This window comes from Rhincodon typus, chromosome 8 (genome assembly GCF_021869965.1).
Source record: "Rhincodon typus isolate 14 chromosome 8, sRhiTyp1.1, whole genome shotgun sequence".
NCBI lineage: Eukaryota > Metazoa > Chordata > Chondrichthyes > Orectolobiformes > Rhincodontidae > Rhincodon > Rhincodon typus.
In genome coordinates, this window is record NC_063339.1 from 72,161,421 (window position 1) to 72,179,962 (window position 18,542).

The window sequence follows — 18,542 nt, forward strand, 5'->3', positions numbered from 1 at the left end:
GAGCAACAGTTGTGTTTTCATCGGTGCCCAATGCATCAAAATAGCTACAAAAGGCTACAAAATTGATCACTCCAATAAGGCTTTACGGTGTTGGCCACATTGAAGGGACACAGCAGTGTCAACCTTGCCACAGATATACTAGTTGTTAGTGGACTTTGACACATTGAGAGGGAAGAATGGTTCTCAAGTTCAGAGCTAACACACCTTCGCCTTGGTGACAATACGATCAACTAAAGAAATACAACTGCTTTTGGGTCAGCCAAATGGGAGACCCTTCATGAAGCTCTGAGCTATGCAGTCAGATAACTAAGCAAAGAAGGACATTAAGTTGTGTTGATGGGAGCAGGAGTTACAAAGTTACGTTAATACTATGTAGCACACGCCAACCTGAAAGAGGCTTACTGTGGAATATGGAAAGCCCCTCTATTCCTGCCCCAACAGATTGGACCAACTCACCAAGCGATTTGGGGTCCTACAATTTAAACAGGACCTTGGCTGCCAGTACAAGTCGGAGCAGTTGACGCTTGTGGCACCTTTACTCCAACCAGTCCCAGGAAACAGTGGAATTAATGAGGCCCAGCAGCAATAAATTTGGGAATAATTTTCATGGGTCTCAGGGGGAAAGAGTAAACAGCTGCCTACCCAGTGACACCAAAGCTGTCCAACTGAAACCTCCCTGCACGGCTTTTTCCATTACCCTGGAAGATGATGGCGGCATGAAGCAGCCTTGGTGGTTCTCTGTAGACCACCCATATGATCTCAGGATAAGGCCAGATCCTCGGATTCACGAGGGGTCAACTAATGGGCTCCCCCCCAGTCAAGTGCCGCGGACCCAACTGACAAGTCAAACCGTTGTGCAGAGCAGGGGGATGAAACGGTTTCAGGAGATTTTGGACACAAGGGGAGATCTGCCAAGATTTCCCAACCAGTCCTCCCCACACCCCATCAAAACCAGGACTCAACTTTGAAGGAAAACAGGAACGTTCTTCACAATGTCCTGGCCACCAACTCCACCACAACCAGGTGACATGGCTGGCATCTAGTTGTTGTTGTGGGAGCTTCCTGTGTGCAAATTAACTCCTGTGTTTCCTTCAATACAACTTCAAAACTAGTGCACTTGACTGTAAAGTGCTTTCGGGAATCCTGAGGATGCAAACAGCACAATATGATCGAGAGCTCCATCACACTGCAGATACTAACCAGCAAAACCAGTCACGGTGGCAACAGCCAATAGACTCATTCTGCTCAGGTATTGTTCAATTGTGTCGTCAATCCAATGGTATTCATTCAGCATCAAGAAACTAATCCTCATTCCACCCACAGAACAATTATGTTCAACACTAAAAGACAGCAAGAGCTGCAGGGGCAGGAAAGTCAACGTTTCGGGCTTAGATCCTTCATTGGGGCTGGGAAGGGGGGGAAGGGAGCTGGGAAATAAAGAGAGGGAGGAGGGTGGGGCTGGGGGAAGGTAGGTGGGATGGTGATAGGTGGATGCAGGTAGGGAGTGGTGGGGATTGGTCAGTGGGAAGGGTGGGGCAGATAGGTGGCGAAGGTGACGGAGGGGTTGTGTCAGGTCAAGGAGGAGGGGATGAGGCGGAGGGTTGCATATGGGATGGGATATGCCGGGGGTGGGGAGATTTTGAAACTGGTGAATTCTAGTTTAGGCCATCAGGCCGTAAGCTCCTGAGGCGGAATATGAGGTGTTGGTCCTCCAGTTTGAGGGTAGCGTCATTGTGGCACTGGAGGACGCGCAGGATAGACATGTCACCCCGCAAGCGGGAGGGGGAATTAAAATGGCACGCGACTGGAGGGTGTTGTTGATTATAGCGTACAGAGCGCAGATACTCCACGAAATGGTCTCAGAGCCTCCGCTTGGTCTCACTGATGTAGAGGCCACATCGGGAACAGCGGATACAATAGACCACATTAGCGGATGTGCAGGTGAACCCCTGTTTGATGTGGAAGGTATTTTTGGTTCCTTGGATGGGGGTGAGGGGGGAGGTGTAGGGGCAGGTATAGCACTTCCTGCGGTTGCAAGGAAAGATGCCAGGGGTGGTGGGGAGTGTGGAGCGGACGAGGGAGTTATGGAGAGAGCGGTCCCTACGAAAGGCAGATACGGGTGGGGAGGGAAATATCTCTTTGGTGGTGGGGTCGGATTGCAGATGTTTTTGTTTCATATTTTTGTTGGGGGGAGGGAGACAGAATCTCCCTTGTCCTCACATACCATCCCACCAACCTCCGTATCCAACGTATCATTCTCCGCCACTTCAACCACCTACAATCCGACCCCACCACCAAAGAGATATTCCCCTCCTCACCCCGATCTGCCTTTCGTAGGGACTGCTCACTCTGCAATTCCCTTATCTGCTCCACACACCCCATTAACCTCACCACCCCCGGCATCTTTCCCTTCAACCGCAGGAGGTGCTACGCCTGCCCCTACACCTCCCCCTCACCTCCCATCCCAGGCCCCAAACAATCTTTCCAAATCTGACAGGGAGTCACCTCCAACCTGGTCAATTGTATCCATTGATCCCTTTGTGGTCTCCTCTACATCAGTGAGACCCAAGCACAGATTCGGGGACAGATTTGTGGAGCATCTGCGCTCTGTACGCGATAATCAACAACACTTTCCGATCGTGAACCATTTTAACTCCCCCTCCCACTCCCTGTGGATCCTGTGCCTCCTCCAGTGCCACTATGATGCCACCCACAAACTGGAGGACCAACACCTCATATGTACCTTATATTCCACCTTGGGAGCCTACAGCCCAATGGTCTAAATGTGGAATTTACTAGTTCCAAAATCTCCCCACCCCCGGCCTCATCCCATGTCCAACGCTTCCTCTCATCCCCGCCTCCTCGACCTGTCCATCTCTTTCCCCACCTATCCACCCCATCCTTCCCACTGACCAATCTCTACTATCCTCTACCTGCATCCACCTATCACCATCCCACCTCCCCCTCCCCAGCCCCACCCTCCTCCCTCTATTTATTTCCCAGTTCCCTTCCCCCTCCCCAGTCCTAATGAAGGGTCCAGGCCCGAAATGTCTCCTGCTCCTCTACACTGCCTGACCTCCAGCTCCACACTGTATCATCATATTCAACAGTAATATCAATAATGAAGCATTAACACAATTAATGCTGAGCTAGTGGAAATGATCTTCACAGAGAGCACCAACCAATGACCAGCTGAACCTCTCTGGTGCCACACACTGACCGTGACCCTCCTCAGGCTTTCTCAAACAATACCCAGTGCCATGTTAATCCAGCTCCCCCACACTGTCACTCAGTAACCCCTCTCCCCCAGCACCCTATGTTACTGACTGTATTTCTCCTGATGTTAATCCAGCTCCCCCACACTGTTACTCACTTACCCCTGCCCCTCTGATCCTGTAAGATTTTGGTTATTTGTATTAATCTTGTTCAGATACATCTGTGGATCAGGTGAGCCTGGGCCTCCTAGCTCAGCGGTAGGGTCATGACCACTGCATCACAATAGCCCTCCTGTGAGATACTATGATTAAGTTTATTCCCAACAGAAAAAGCACTATTTGCAGGCAGTCCAAATTGCTTATTCCTTTTTCCCAATCCTCTTGTGTATTCATTCTGTACGTACACACACACACACACACTCACTTGCTCACTCTCACACACACACACACACACACACACACACACACACACCCTCATATATGGAGGAAGGCCTGGGGCAGTCTCATTGTGTTCACGGTCATTTCAGAGACAGAAACACATTCAGAGTGGACAATTCTTTCCTCCCCGTTTCCTCCTTGGACTCCTATGAACCCTTGGCCAACATTTCCATCTCATTGTTGATACAACCCTGTCCTGCTTGGCCACATCACAGTAGTGCGTTTGTCTTCACATGTAGACCAGACTGGATAAAGGGTGACAGATTTCTCCCCAAAGTATACTCAAGGAGCTTTCCCTGGGCTTTCCCTACAGCTCAACACCCCGAAGCCTCTCACTCAATTTTGATTTTAAAATTTTACAGCTACCACTGGCTGGCTTCCCCCAGAAGTTCGGATCTCCAAATTACTCAATCAGCAGCACTGTAGCTATGGTGCCTGTTGCAGACAATACAACAGTAATCTCAGGCAGCTGCTTGAACACTTTCTGAGTGCCAGAACGGTTATTAATAGCAGCAACAGTATAAATCCAGACAGCTGCTACATTCCTCTCCAGTTTCTGCCCTTAGTGGAATGTCCATTGTTGCAGAAATGATCAGAGAGGACAAACTATCGTTAACAACAGAACTCACCCTGATTTTAGGGGTAGAGTGTGTGGGAAAAGAGGCAGAAGAAAGACTGAACAATGAGAAAAGGAGCGAGAGAGAGAAAACACAGAATTGTGACAGACGCAGATTTATACATATGGAAAGAGCAGGACATAGACATAAGATAGAGGCAGGCAGGGCAGAGAAAGTGTAGGAGACTTACAGATGTGCGCAGACACCGACACACCCCGCCCCCCCGCCCCACACACACACACACACACACACACACACACACACACACCTAGGTGGCAAGAATGTGATGGAGGAAGAGATAAATACAAAGGAGAGATTTACAAGACCAAGGTACAGGATAAAAGACAGAGCATGGCAAAGGGTGAAAAGAGATAAAAACCGAAAGAACTGAGGACACTGGAAATCAGAAACAAAAACAGAAATTGTTGGGAAGTCTCAGCAAGTCTGGGAACACGGCTCAGAACCAGCCTAATTGCTTCACATCCAATTCCGAAGCACAGTTACTGTTGCAACATAAATATAAGGGAGATAACTTGTATTGAGCAATACCCCACAAACACTAACATGAAAATGATCGGATAACCCGCATTTTGATGACGTTGGTCAGGGGATACTCATTGACAGGATGTCAGGAAGACTCTCTTGGTTTTTTTAAATATAAAGTCACATATCATGCAGAAGGCAGGCAAGCGACAGCTACACAGACAGAGGCACTGTCCCCAGCCAGGGTGAATGAGGGTTTAACAAGAATACAAAACTGTCATTTGGTTAGTTTTGTGACTTGCATCATCTGCGGATTACACAAAAGACTTTGTCATGAAATAATGGAAGTGGCTGGATTACTACATTGTGTAAGAATAATCAGCTCTTTGTGCTGACTACACAGAGAACGCAATCGCTTCCACCATTTTAACCCAACTTCAGTAAAGTCGGAAGGAATAGAGAAGAATGGGCTAAGAAGCAGAGATCCTGTGGCAGGGAAGCAAGCCATTTATTTCCCCCAGGAAGAATCTCAGTAAAAGGAAAAGGCTGTCTGGGAGTAATAGAGTCGAACAGCATGGAAACAGACCCTTTGGTCCAACCAGACTGTGCCAACCATAATCCCAAACTAAACTAGTCCCACCTGCCTGCGCTTGGCCCATATCCCTCCAAACATTTCTTATTCATAAATTTATCCAGATGTCTTTTAAACATTGTAACTCTACCCACATCCACCACTTCCTCTGGCACTCTCTTAAAAAAAATTGTCCCTCATGTCCTTTTTAAATCGTTTGCCTCTCACATTAAAAAATATGCCCCCGGTCTCGAAATCTCCCACCCTAGAGAAATCAAAATCTGCTATTCACCTTATCCATACACCTCAATAAAGGTCACCCCTGTCCAGTCTTTCCAAAAACTCAAACCCTCCATTCCCGACAACGTTCTGGTAAATCTTTTCTGAACTCTCTCCGGTTTAATAATATCCTTTGTGTAACAGGGAGACCAGAATTGAGGCAAGTAGACACTAACTTCCATTTAAAAGCAAAATACTGGAGCAAAACCCCTGACATTACACTACAATACGAAGGCCCAATGGGAAATAAGAAGGTTTTAAGTTTTCCAGCCTTTTCTCCTTCCATCCCCCTCCACTAAAAGACTCAAAGGGGCATCACGTCCTTAAGGAAGGAAAGGATCCGTCAGGGCAGGAAGCTGAGAATTAGTGAACGCAGCCTAAGTGTCGGACAACAGCAGAGACAACAACCAATTACATTTACATAGCACCCTGAACTCCACAACATTGTCTCAAGGGACAACACGGTATTCACAGCAAAATTCAATCTTGAGACACAACAGCTTGGGCAGAGGCTAGGGTTTAGACCTTTGATAAATACCACGACGTGATCAGCTCATAATTAAGACGTGTGGTCAGATGACAAGCAGGAGAATGGATAGCAAGCAGGCTACACTAGAAAACAGAGAGATCGAGTCAGGGCAAAGGACTTTTAATCTTAATCGATTAGATTTAATTTTAAACACACTAAGACGTTTTCAAAAGCACTTGGCTTAAACTCGTCATTCCAGCCAGTGGAATTCACAAAGATAGGAAGTGAAAGGCCATTGCCTTAAAAGGCGAGGGGGAACGGATGAGTTTAGGAAGGAAATTCCGTAGCTTAGGTCCTCCCACTGCTGAAGGCATGGTCAGTGAAAATCACCAAAAAGGTGAGAAACGGAGGAGTGAAATAGACTCGGAATGTTCTGAGTTTCAGAGATCCGCAGGGATGGAGGTACAGATCTATTTAGGAGCCAGCTATAGGCTGGAATACAAATCTCACGTTCTCAGCTTCCGAGCCTGGCATCTGTCTAAAACTCCAGAAATTCTGAGTCGGTGCCAAGGGTAAGTCTCCTGCAGTCCTGTGTGGATCCCTCTGCGGATTAAGACGCTCAAGTGAGTACACCAGGCCCACTTTAGGACATGAGGTCACCTGGCCCACCATCCTGTTTGCATTTTGTGCCAAAATTGCCACGGCAAAAGTGACGACACTTCAAAGCAATCCATCTGGTGCCCAAGGCATCCCCCAACATGAAAGACACAAAATAAGTTTGCAACTTCTCTCTCTCTTAATTCTGCCTCAGATTCCTGGCTTCGAAGCACAGTTTTAAACAGACTCAGCCCCACTTCATTCTCAACAGCAGACAGAAGCACAGGAACTACGAAGGCCCTTCAGCCCTTGAGGTCTGTTCTAGCTTTCAATCAGATGATCTGTACCATAGCTCCATTATCCTAACCCTTCAATAGCCTCATCGAACAAAAATCAAGCACATGAACTACCCGTCTCACCTCTGCCATTTTCAATAACTTAGCTTCAGATTTTCCGTCAACTTTTGAGTGAAACGAAAAATTAATCCTGGGATCAGGCATGTCCATTCATTTATTGCAAATCCTGCTTCCCGCCAACCCGAATGCATCCCCATGTTTTAAAGTTCCAGCCCCACCAGCCTCCAGAAGAAATTGGGGAGATAGAGAGCAACTATCAAATACTCTACTCCTTTTAAACACCTCGATTATATCACTCGCCAATCTTCGGATCTGTCTGCTCGTACATGTTAACTGCTTACTGAGCATGCTCACACTATTAAGCAGAGTTTTGTAAATTAAAAGTGCTGTACTTTGTTCGATAGTTTATTTCATTATATATCGACTCATCAAAATTGTATCATTAATTGGTATTTGTAACTATTTATAAGAAATATCACTATTAATGCCTTTCAGCCTTAATCTTTTATACTGAAAGAAATACAAAGCTAGTCTTGATGAACCTGACCTCATAATTTAAGGCATTTATGAAGGTAAAGGATTTGTGGATCTCTGGTTCTAGAATTCAGTCAAACACATGCAGAATTGACAGATGAACTATGGTCACTTGGTATGAATGTCTCAAATAAAAAAGATGCTGCCCATTGGGAGATATATAACTGGGAAATAGCAGGGTGTACTATCTACAAAATACAGTGCTGCAACACACTGGGGCATTTTCGACAGCACTTGGCTTAAACTCGTCATTCCAGTCAGCACAAGAACAGGAAGTGAAATGGAGCACCAGCACTTCAAAGTCACACACAATCCTGTCTTAGGAACGCACACTCCTCCTCAACGCTCTGCAATCTCATCCTCCTTTTCCAAACTTCCCCACTCTTTCACACCCATCTGATCTCTGGAACCTCCTGCAGTCCCACAGCTCTGCGAGATCTCGGTTTTTCGCTAACTCTGGCATCTTCAGCGTTGCTGGTTTTAATCACTCCACCTTTGGTGGCCATGTCGTCAGTGGTTTAGTCTATAAACGTTAAATCACCCTCGACTGCTCTATCTCTACTCTTCTGTTAAAATGCTCCTCATAACATACCTCTTTGACCGAGCAATATCTCCTTATGAGGCACATTTTATTCTATAAATGCTTCGTGACACTCCTTGGAATTTTTTCCCCTATTTCCTAGTTGCCCTTGAGAAGGTGAGCTGCCTTCTTGAACACCTGCAGTCCCGGGTGCTGTAGGCAGATCCGCAATGCCATGAGGGAGGGAATTCTGGGATTTGGACAGTGAAGGAACGACGATATATTTCCAAGTCGGGCTGGCGAGTGACCTGGAGGGGAACTCAGAAGGCGGTGGTGTTCCCATGTACATGCTGCCCTTGTCCTTCTAGCTGGAAGTGGTCGTGGACAAAAACAGCAAAGTTGCTAGAAAAGCTCAGCAGGTCTGGCAGCATCCGTGAAGAAAATAATCAGGGTTGACGTTTTGGGTCCAGTGACCATTCCTCAGTGCTCATGGGTTTGGAAGGTGCCAAGGATTTTGGGTGAATTTCTGCAGAGCATCTTATAGATGGTACACACTGCTGCTCTTTGAACATCGGCGATAGGAGGGGCTGGATGTTTATGGATGCGGTGCCTATCAAGTGGGCTGCTTTGTCCTGGATGGTGTCAAGCTTGCTGAGTGTTGTTGGGGCTGCACTCATCCAGGGCAAGTGGGGAGTATTCCATCACACTCCTGGCTTGTGCCTGCACAGGCTTTGGGGAGTCAGGAGACAAGTAAAAGTGCTACCCGAATATAAGTTGTTTGGTCAAAATCTGGTACTCCCACCAGCCAGCATTGCAGGGGTATCTATAGCACACAGACTGCAGCGGTTAAAGAGGCAGCTCACCATCACCTTCTCAAAGGCAACTGGGGAAAATAGAACTGTACAGGCCCTTCGGCCCATGATGTTGTGCCGAACTTTTACCCTGAAAAGCGCAATAAACGCTGGTCTTGCCAGCAACGTAGCATCAACATCCTGAGATCTATTTAAAAAAATAAATCTATACTTATGCGGTGTTTCCCACAAATTCAGGGAGTCCCATAGTTATTCACAGGAGTGCATTTTCAACGTGTGGTCACCCTTGTACATTGAGAGGCTTGGAAACCACCACAACGCGCAAGGCTGAACCTCTCATGAGCGAATTATAGCTCCTCACCCTCAGCGGTGTATCGTCCAGGTTAATATGTTTCAACCACTCCTCAAACGAAGAACGGAGGGGGCTGCCCGAACCGCCCCCGAGTGAGGAAGGCAATTCAGGCCTGGGGCCTGGTGAACGGATGAGGAGACAAATTCAAAGCTGAGCTCACAGCTTTCACAATGAGGAATGACAACAGAATCCCACGCCAATTGAGAAGCAGATGGAGCACTTCCAGCCTCATTAAATGATAAAAGATTCATTTCAGATGTGGAGGGTGTGGGAGGAAGGTGTTTGGAAGAGCTGCACTTGGCTGCAGTCTATCAATTATTAATCAAGTTGCAACGAATTAAAGCCAAACTTCAGTCACAGTTCATATTGCCATCTGCACATTTTCTAAATTGGGCTCAGGGACAGCCCTCTTATAAATGACAGAATATGTGTCCAGGCTGAAAGGTCAGGGCATTGGTGCAATCCGGAAGGTTCTGCGCAGGCCGCTCACCAGGCTGTCTCCTTTATAAACGTACGCCACAGCGAAAAAGAACACGTCTCACTCAGCAACAGGGGAGTTGGCGCTGAAGTGTCGGGGGTGCCATTTAGGAGACTTTAAACTGGGGTCTAGCCTGCTCTAACCAGTAGAAGATCCCACAGCATCATTCGAAGCAGAACAGGAATATCCCCCCTGGTGTCCCGGCCAACGTTTTCCCCCGTACCAAAATCGTGGAAACAGATTATCACATCTGGGATCCTGCTGTGCACAAACTGGTTGCTGCCTTTCTCACCTTACCACAGTGACCAGCCTTTGACAAGTGGTTTATTGGCTGCCTTGCGTTTGGCGTGCCCTGATGTTCTGGGAAGGGTTCCGTACAAACATATGCTTTTTCATTAACCCTCTCCCCACCCCGATACGATGCAACGCTGCATAGTTTGACTTTAAATTTATTAGCAGCACATCTTCAGGCCCCAATCACAGGGGCATGTGCAATGGAAGCAGGAGGGTGCAGAGTCAGTCACTGTCATTCACTCATCACCTTACGACAAGTGAACCATCGATTTATTGACGGTTTCAACAGCTTGCATCAACTAACCTGAACCAACAGGCAACATCCTAATGACCTCCGACCTCCAACTTCTGACACCCTGTGTTCCATTCTCATAGCAACTGCTGACAAATGTTGGAATGACAGGCCAGGAAATGAAATTCGAGCCGGTAATGGCAGGTTGGCCAGCATTAGGGACTGGGACAGAGGCAGAGACAGTGGTGGAAATTCTGATGTTTGTTTTAGAAGAATGGAAGCATATAAAATTATGAAGGGAATAGATAAAATAGAAGCAAGGAGGATGTTTGCGCTGGCTGGTGAAACTAGAACGAGGGGGCACAGCCTCAAAATAAGGGGGAGCAGATTTAGGACTGAGTTGAGGAGGAACTTCTTCACCCAAAGGGTTACGAGTCCGTGGAATTCCCTGCCCAGTGAAGTAGTTGAGGCTACCTCGTCGAATGTTTTTAAAAGCTAAGATAGATCATTTTTTTGAACAGTAAAGGAATTAAGGGTTATGGTGAGAGGGTGGGTGAGTGGAGCTGAGGCCACAAGAAAGATCAGTCATGGATTGAATGGCAGAGTGCGTTCGAAGGGGACAGACAGCCTACTCCTGCTCCTGTTTCTTATGTTTTACAGCTGTTCTAATCGCATCACAAGTCTTCTCAAGTTCTGGAAATATCAGGATGCAGTGTGCATCCCCATGAGCAGGCCGGGTGACGTTCCCAATCTGATAAATCATGGCCAGACTGAGTCAGATTACACTAAAGGCAAGGAGGGAACTGTCTGGAATGTTATATTTGGAAATAATGGGGAAGAAAGGTCAATTACTAAATGGCAGTTCGAACTTTGGAAGCATGAGAAGGAAAAAGACAGCGCAATGGAAAAAGAGAAAGCAAGAGAAAGTTTAAAAGAAAGCGAGAGAAAGTTTAAAAAAAAGCAAGAAAGTTTTTAAAAAAGCGAGAGAGAAAGAAGAGTGCGAGAGAAAGAGAAAAAGAAAAGAAGAAAAAATGGAAAGAAAAAGAGAGAGGGAATTTTCTTATTTTATTCACTCAGCATGACAATGTCCTATCTCTACAGAATGTGACCCTTATCGTGCAGATAGTTATGATGTTAGGATGTGAGTGACGCTGTTACTTTCTTCACACAGCAGCCTGGAGCAGCTCTTCGCTAAGCAAGATGCCACACAGTGAACGAGGGGTGGGGCAAGAGGTTGATTTGTACTTCGAGTCTCGGCTGGAGCGGAAGCTGAGGTTAATGATGTTTCACTCCCCGGTTTCAGTTGCGCCATTAACCAAAGGTCTGTACGTGGGAGCAACAAAAGGTCTCACACCAGGGCAGACAAAGCCACATCTTGTCAGCAGTTGCTGCAGGCCCGAGATATGGCCTGCTCCCCCAACTCCCTACTCCTCCAGCCTTCACAGAAGGAAAAAAGGACCAGCAGCTGATGCCAAAGGCAGGCTTACTGCTCTAGGCTGGGGATTACACCCAGCTGCCCCGTGGCAGATGGACCTTCCCCTCAGACTCTTGACAGCCTTCCTATTGAAAAGCTGTGCCCCATTGACACGTGGCATGTGCCCAGTCCAGTCAAGTTGGGGGATGGTGTGGATCAAGGAGACTGATGTAGAATGCTCGAAGGCACAAAGCACTCTCGCTATCCCAGTGTATAAGAGACTACCCACTAGCCTTGCCCTACGCAGGGAAGGCTGCACTGCCATCTCACTGGCAAGATGCCAATCCTAACTCTTCCTGCAGCAGGATCCCGGGCGGTTATTTTGAAGGACACATGGTCAGTTCGCTCACGGGGGCACAATATTTATCCCTCAACCAACACCTCTAGGAATGGCAATGGTCATCGTGGTGGTGCTGTTTGTGGGACCTTGCTGTGCACGTTTCTCCAGGGTGTTCCCAGCCTTCTCAAAAAAAATGATCTCACCGAACCCCCCAAAAAAATTACTCAATGGGATAGACAGGGTTGGGGATGTGGAACCAGGTGCACAATTTAAAAATAAGGGGGATGCCACATAGGCAGATGGTCTGGTAGTGGTTCATCGGTCTCGAGGTATGATTCTCACTGAGGGTGTTGTACATTGTAGACGTGCGAGAGGTCCTAAGTTCAGATCCCGGTCGAGTCCACATTTCTTAGGGCAGCCCGGTGGCTCAGTGGTTAACACTGCTGCCTCACAGTGCCAGGGACCTGGGTTCGATTCCACCCTCAGGTGACTGTCTGTGTGGAGTTTGCACGTTCTCCCCGTATCTGCGTAGGTTTCCTCCGGGTGCTCTGGTTTCCTCTCACAGCCCACAGATGTGCAGGTTAGGTGAACTGGTAATGTTGAATTGCCCATACTGTCCCGTCTAGATACATTAGCCATGGAAAATGCAGGGTTACAGGGATAGGGTGGTTCTGGCTCGGATGCTCTTCAGAGGGTTGGTGTGGACTCTGTGGGCCGAATGGCCTGCTTCCTCATTGAGGATTCTAGGACTGAAATGAGGAGGTTTCTTTTTTGTAACTCTGAGTTTTGAAGCTTTGGAATTGTCTACTCCAATGATTTGTGGGAACTCAGTCTAGGAGATTGTTAAACATCAGCTTACTAACGGTGTAAAAGCTTGTGTGGATAAGAGACAATGATGTGCTCAATCAGTCCTGATCCTGTTGACTGGGGGGAGAACAAGCTCGATGGGCTGAATAGCGTGCTCCTGTTGCCACATCACAGCAGTAACAAATCTTATAGGAGCCAGAGTGATGTGGGCTACGGCCACATTTGTTAGAGAATGGGTCAGGCCTCTCTCAACCCTGGGAGCAGCTCGCTGCATTTTTTTTTTGCTTTTGCCAATATAAAAAAGGCAAGTTTCTCACTGGGTGGCAATAAGCTGCCGATTTAATGCTGCTTGTGGACCATTTAGCTAACACTGCCTTGCATTGCAGGGTATACTAGAAACTAGCACCAAGACACTACTGTAAGGGCACTGTGCACACAGGGACAAGTTCCCCTGCTCACATCTCAGAGCTGCTCGCTCATTTAGTGCCAGCTGGCATGATCTCAGCACCCCTGCCATACCATACCAGTCCACACTTTATCACTTCAGTCACAAGTGAAGTCTAGCGAAGCCGTATTGATGTGCTGTTTTGCACAGACGTACCGTTATCGTCAGAGATCTGTCCCAGGCGGAGGTGGGTGGAGAGGTTTGTTTACGAAAGGCAAAGAGATGTCAACCTAATGCTTCCAGCAGATGCCAGCTGCCCACATAGCAAACACACTGCACCTTCACTCAACCAAAGGGTCATGTTGGAAACTGAGCGGTGGGGCTGTGGGGTGGGGGGCGCTCGATTTGGTCAGGCAGGGGCCCTGGTACTGTCTGTCATGGGCGCACAGTCTCCACACACACACACACACACACACACTGCACAGTCAGTTGCCAGTTTGGGCCACTCACGGTCAGGGGAGCAGTCCCAGTACAATCCAGCAAGCAGGTCATGGTCAGTCCTGCAAAACTGATAAAGGGAAGTGCACATCATCAGCTGGGGAGCTGCAAACACAGTGGTCAGGTGTCTGGTCAGTTATATCTAAGGGCTTCTTGTCAACATGGGTCAGAGGTCTGGACGAATACTGTCCTGGATGGCTGTCCATCGAAAGTCTAGGAGGTCCAGTAGGGGGCAGCAGGGAGATCATTGTCGAGTGGGTATTACAAGCAGAGTAGCAATGACATAGAGAGGGTGTTCACAACAGGATGTAACTGTGAGCAGGGTGCAAGGGGGAGGGGGCTGGGGGTTAAACAGTAACTGGAATCAGAGAAAGGTGGGTAAACGAGTGAAGGGAGTCATGCATGTGCCCTAAGCAGTGTGGAGCTTTTGGCTGCTGCTCTATTTTACGGTGCCAATGCTGGATTGCCCACACTTGTCGGGTGCACAGCAGTCTTTCAAAGATGGCAAGGGATGCCAGTCTTTCAGCAGATACCATCCGAGGGCAGACTGCGTCAGGAAATTGTGTGTGGATGGAACCAGACCGTAGAAATGGGTTAGGTAATGGTGACAACAAGGTGCAGAGCTGGATAAACGCAGCAGGCCAAGCAGCATCCTAGGAGCAGAAAGGCTGATGTTTCGGGCCTAGACCCTTCATCAGAAATTTCTGCTTGGCCTGCTGCGTTTATCCAGCTCTGCACCTTGTTGTCTCGGATTCTCCAGCGTCTGCAGTTCCTACTATCCCTAGGTAATGGTGAGTTTGGGGAGGTACAGTGAGAAAATTGTACTGAGCCTCACAGTGAAAAACCCTCCAAAATAAAAACTCGGTGCAACTCGCACTTAGCTAAAAAACAACGCATGGGGTGGGGGGAGATTCAATGCAATGTTTTGAAAAGTAATTACGTGGCTGTGAAGAGCATTGGGACATCTGGAGATCTGGAACCACAGAAGTGCAAAGACGGTGTCCTATTTTCTTGAGAGACAATAAACTTGTGGATTTCATTAGGGGAGCAGAGAGGAAGATTGGTTTGTTGACACTGCACCAGCTTTGTGGGAAAACAACACTGACAGACAGAGGAAGTTGCGGGGAGTGGGAACTCTGCATTATCATTGTGTCTGCTTGTTTTTTTTTGTTATCCTGCGTGCAGCTCAGGCTCCTTAGGTAAACGCTCTCTGCGGTGGGTAAGGTCGTGGTTTCAAGTCTCACTCCAGACACACAGGGACGTAATCTAAACTCACACTTTCAGATGATGACACGAGGCCCTCTGACGAATTTTTTTTTGAATTATAGAATCGCGACAGTGTGGAAGCAGGCCATTCGGTCCATCGAGCCCACACAGACACACAGACACACAGACACACAGACACACAGACACACAGACACACAGACACACAGACACCTTATCCCTGTAACCATGCATTTCCCATGGCTATGTCACCTAGACGGCACATCCCTGGCCACTGTGGGCAATTTAACATTACCAATCCATTGAAGCTGCACATTTTTGGACTGTGAGAGGAAACTGAAACACCCGGAGGAAACCCATGCAGACACGGGGAGATCGTGCAAACACCACACAGACAGTCGCCCCAGCGTGGAATCAAACCCAGGTCCCTGGTGCTGTGGGGCAGTAATGCTAACCACTGAGCCACTCCAAATATAATTTTTTTTTGAAAGAACAAATAATATTAACCAATAAAAGACCAACTTCTTAAGGCTGGTAGATGAGTAAGCTGGCACTGAACCTGCCATAGCAGTGCCACCAGGGACCCACATCTGGTGCTGACCATGCTTAAATCCAGCCAGACAGTACCAGTCATATTAACCTCAAGGTCTCAATCTAGGGCCATCCAGAATTTGGGGTTGGGAAGAGCATTTATGTAGCTTCAACAGGCAGTCCTCAGTCTTGATAAATGACCATTCAGGCAAGGCCAGGTCACCTCAATGCAGGAGGGCCAAGTAAAAATGGCTGAAGGGAACAAAATGGCTGAAAGTAGCTTGCGTGTTACAGCATGGAGGTTATTGGAAAACAAACATGAAATTCTGTCCATCACACTCTCCAACCCAGCAGCAGGGAGATTGCGTGGATTGGGAGGGGAGGGGAGGGGGTGAGGGGTAAGGGTTGGCAAATTCCAGACATTGGCCAATTGACAGCAATTTAGCAACACCGATGCTAGGAGTTGGCATGTTATGTTGAGGTTGTGCAGGATGTTGGTGAGGTCTCTTCTGGAGTACTGTGTGCAGTTCTGGTCGCCCTGTTTTCGGAAGGATATTATTAAACTGGAGAAGGTTCAGAGGAGACTTACCTGAACGTTGCTGGGAATGGAGGGTTTGAGTTATAAAGATAGGCTGGGACTTTTTTCCCCACTGGAGCCTAGGAGGTTGAGGAGTGACCATGAGTAGCATACATAAGGTGAATGGAGAGGTGTCCTCTCCCTAGGGTGGGGAATTTCAAGACTGTGGAGATATTTTTAAGGTGAGAGCAGAAAGATTGAAAGAAAGGACTTGAGGAGCAATTTTTTTTTGTTTCCACAGCATGGTTCGTGTGTGGAATAAACTGCCAGAGGAAGTGGTGGATGTGGGTACAGTTACAATGTTCAATGTTTAAAAAAAAACATTGAGATAAGTACATGAATAGGAAAGGTTTGGAGGGACATGGGTCAAGCAGAGGCAGATGGGACTAGTTTAGTTTAGGATTATGGTGGGTGTAGACTGGTTGGACAGAAGGGTCTGTTTCCACGCTGCATGACTCTATAAGATGTCAGTCAGCCTCTTTAATCCCGATCACAAACTGATTGGAGAACAGCAGGTGATAAAACCCTCAACCACACTGGGTCTGTCATCGTGTTATAACATTCAGAGCGAGTGTGAGCATTTATGTGTAACCCAAGCGTTTCCAAGTCCCTACTCTCAAGATATTTTCATACCAGAGAGAGAGAGAGAGAGAGAGAGAACTGCTACCAGCAGCGGAAGGCCTAAATTTACACTCAAGCAACTGACCTCTCTCCAAATGCGTCAGCCCATGCTTGGAAAGATACAGTTTTACTGGCACTGTTTAACGTAGCAGAAACATCCCAAGACACTTCCACAGGAAGGAGCAGAATGAGCCATAATTGACTCAGCCACATGCAAAGGAAAGAGGGAGTAGGTGGGCATGGGGCAACAGAGAATCTAACAAGAGGCAGCTCTCATCTTAAACAAGGCAACTATGTACAAGTTAAACTGGTATGATAGACATTGTTGAGTATTGCTGGAAAACAATACCTTTTGATGAAATTTATCATCTTACATTCATCATTGGGATAATCACAACAATACTGACGTCAAAAGACAAAGAAGGTGCATGTGAAGAATTATGCTGACAACTCAATTTATGATCAGTCAGGCTCGCAATGTAGTGCACTTACATATGCATTAATACATAAGGGCTCTGTTCTTTACAAACAGAAACTGTGCCTATTTTAACTCAACAAAATAGTTGACAAATATTTATTCAAGAGATAGACGGACAATAAAAGTCAAGTCGCCTAGTTGGAAATTAGCTTGGAAACAAAGCTTAGAAATTAACTGCCGATAATCATTAACTGCTGTATTCTCCATAGCAACATCTGTACCAGAGTCCACTTTCCTCTCATACAGTGTAAATCTCAATTTCCCTCATCATCAGTATTCTTGTGAATATTCCTGGTGAGGGTAAGGCAGAAAAGCTTCAATAAAACGTGTTTTCTTTTCAGAAATGTTCAGTGCTGCACGACCGAACAACTAAGATGACGAGGGAGATGTTCAGTGTTAGTCCCTCGTCGTCGAAAGCTATTCGTATTCGTGGGATATCGTCATTCCTCAGCATCAACCCTTCCACAACAAGGTGGGCTACAACTGAACCAGACAGGCTGTGACATGCTGTAGGTTTCTGCTCCTAAGCATCACAAACTATATATCAATTCACAGCTCCTTGACCTTCTGGTGGCTGGGCCTGGTAGTCACGGTAACATCCACATTGCTGAGCATCAGACGGTTAATCAGTCATTTAATCAGTGGAGGATGGCTTCTATTGGATAAAATGGTAAGGAACGTTTGACTTCATTGGTCAGGGCATTGAGTGTAAAAGTTGGTGAGTCACGCTGCAGCTGTAGAAAGCTTTAGTTAGGCCACATTCGGAGTATAGTGTGCAGTTCTGGTTGCTACACTATAGCTAAGATATGGAGGCTTTGGAGAGGGTACAAGAGAGGTTTACCAGGATGTTGCCTGGATTGGAGTGTATTAGCTACAAAGGAGGGTATGGGCAAATTTAGATTGCTCTGGTGAAAATATCGGAGACGAAGGGCTGACCTAATGTAAGTATATAAATTTATCAGAACTGTAGATAGGGTGAAGTTATCAAATACTAGGTGGCACTGGTTTAAGGTGAGAGGGGAAAGTTTAAAGGAGGTATGTGAGGCAGTTTTCTTTTTAAAACACCGTCTGAATGTGCTGCCAGGGGAGGTGGTAGAAGCAGATACAATAGCAATGTTTAAAAGGCATTTAGACAGACACACGCACAGGCAGGGAATAGAGGGATAGGGACCACATGTAGGCAGATGGAATTAGTTTAAAATGGCATCATTATCAGCTCAGGCACAGTGGGCCAAATGGCCTGTTTCTGTGCTGTACTGTTCTATGTTCTCACCAATTTGTTTGTCAGTCCATAAATGCCACAAAAAGGGTTTGTATTAGGGCCCAAGGTGATTGTACAGGCACCTGGGTCAATACATGCACATCCGCAGATGCGGCTTGTCAACAGGAACCGGTTTGTGAAATCAGACCCACAATGCTG

General features: G+C 47.1%; 1 protein-coding gene across 1 annotated transcript in view; it reads right to left on the reverse strand.

The window, feature by feature from the left end:
• Window positions 1-8,065, reverse strand: part of LOC109928232 (sushi domain-containing protein 6) — a 16,548-nt gene extending 8,483 nt beyond the window's left edge. Inside the window, exon 1 of the mRNA XM_048600457.1 lies at window positions 7,952-8,065. Coding sequence (XP_048456414.1) covers window positions 7,952-8,065 — 114 coding nt within the window. The remainder of the gene's footprint in view (window positions 1-7,951) is intronic.
• Between the last annotated feature and the right edge of the window lie 10,477 nt (window positions 8,066-18,542).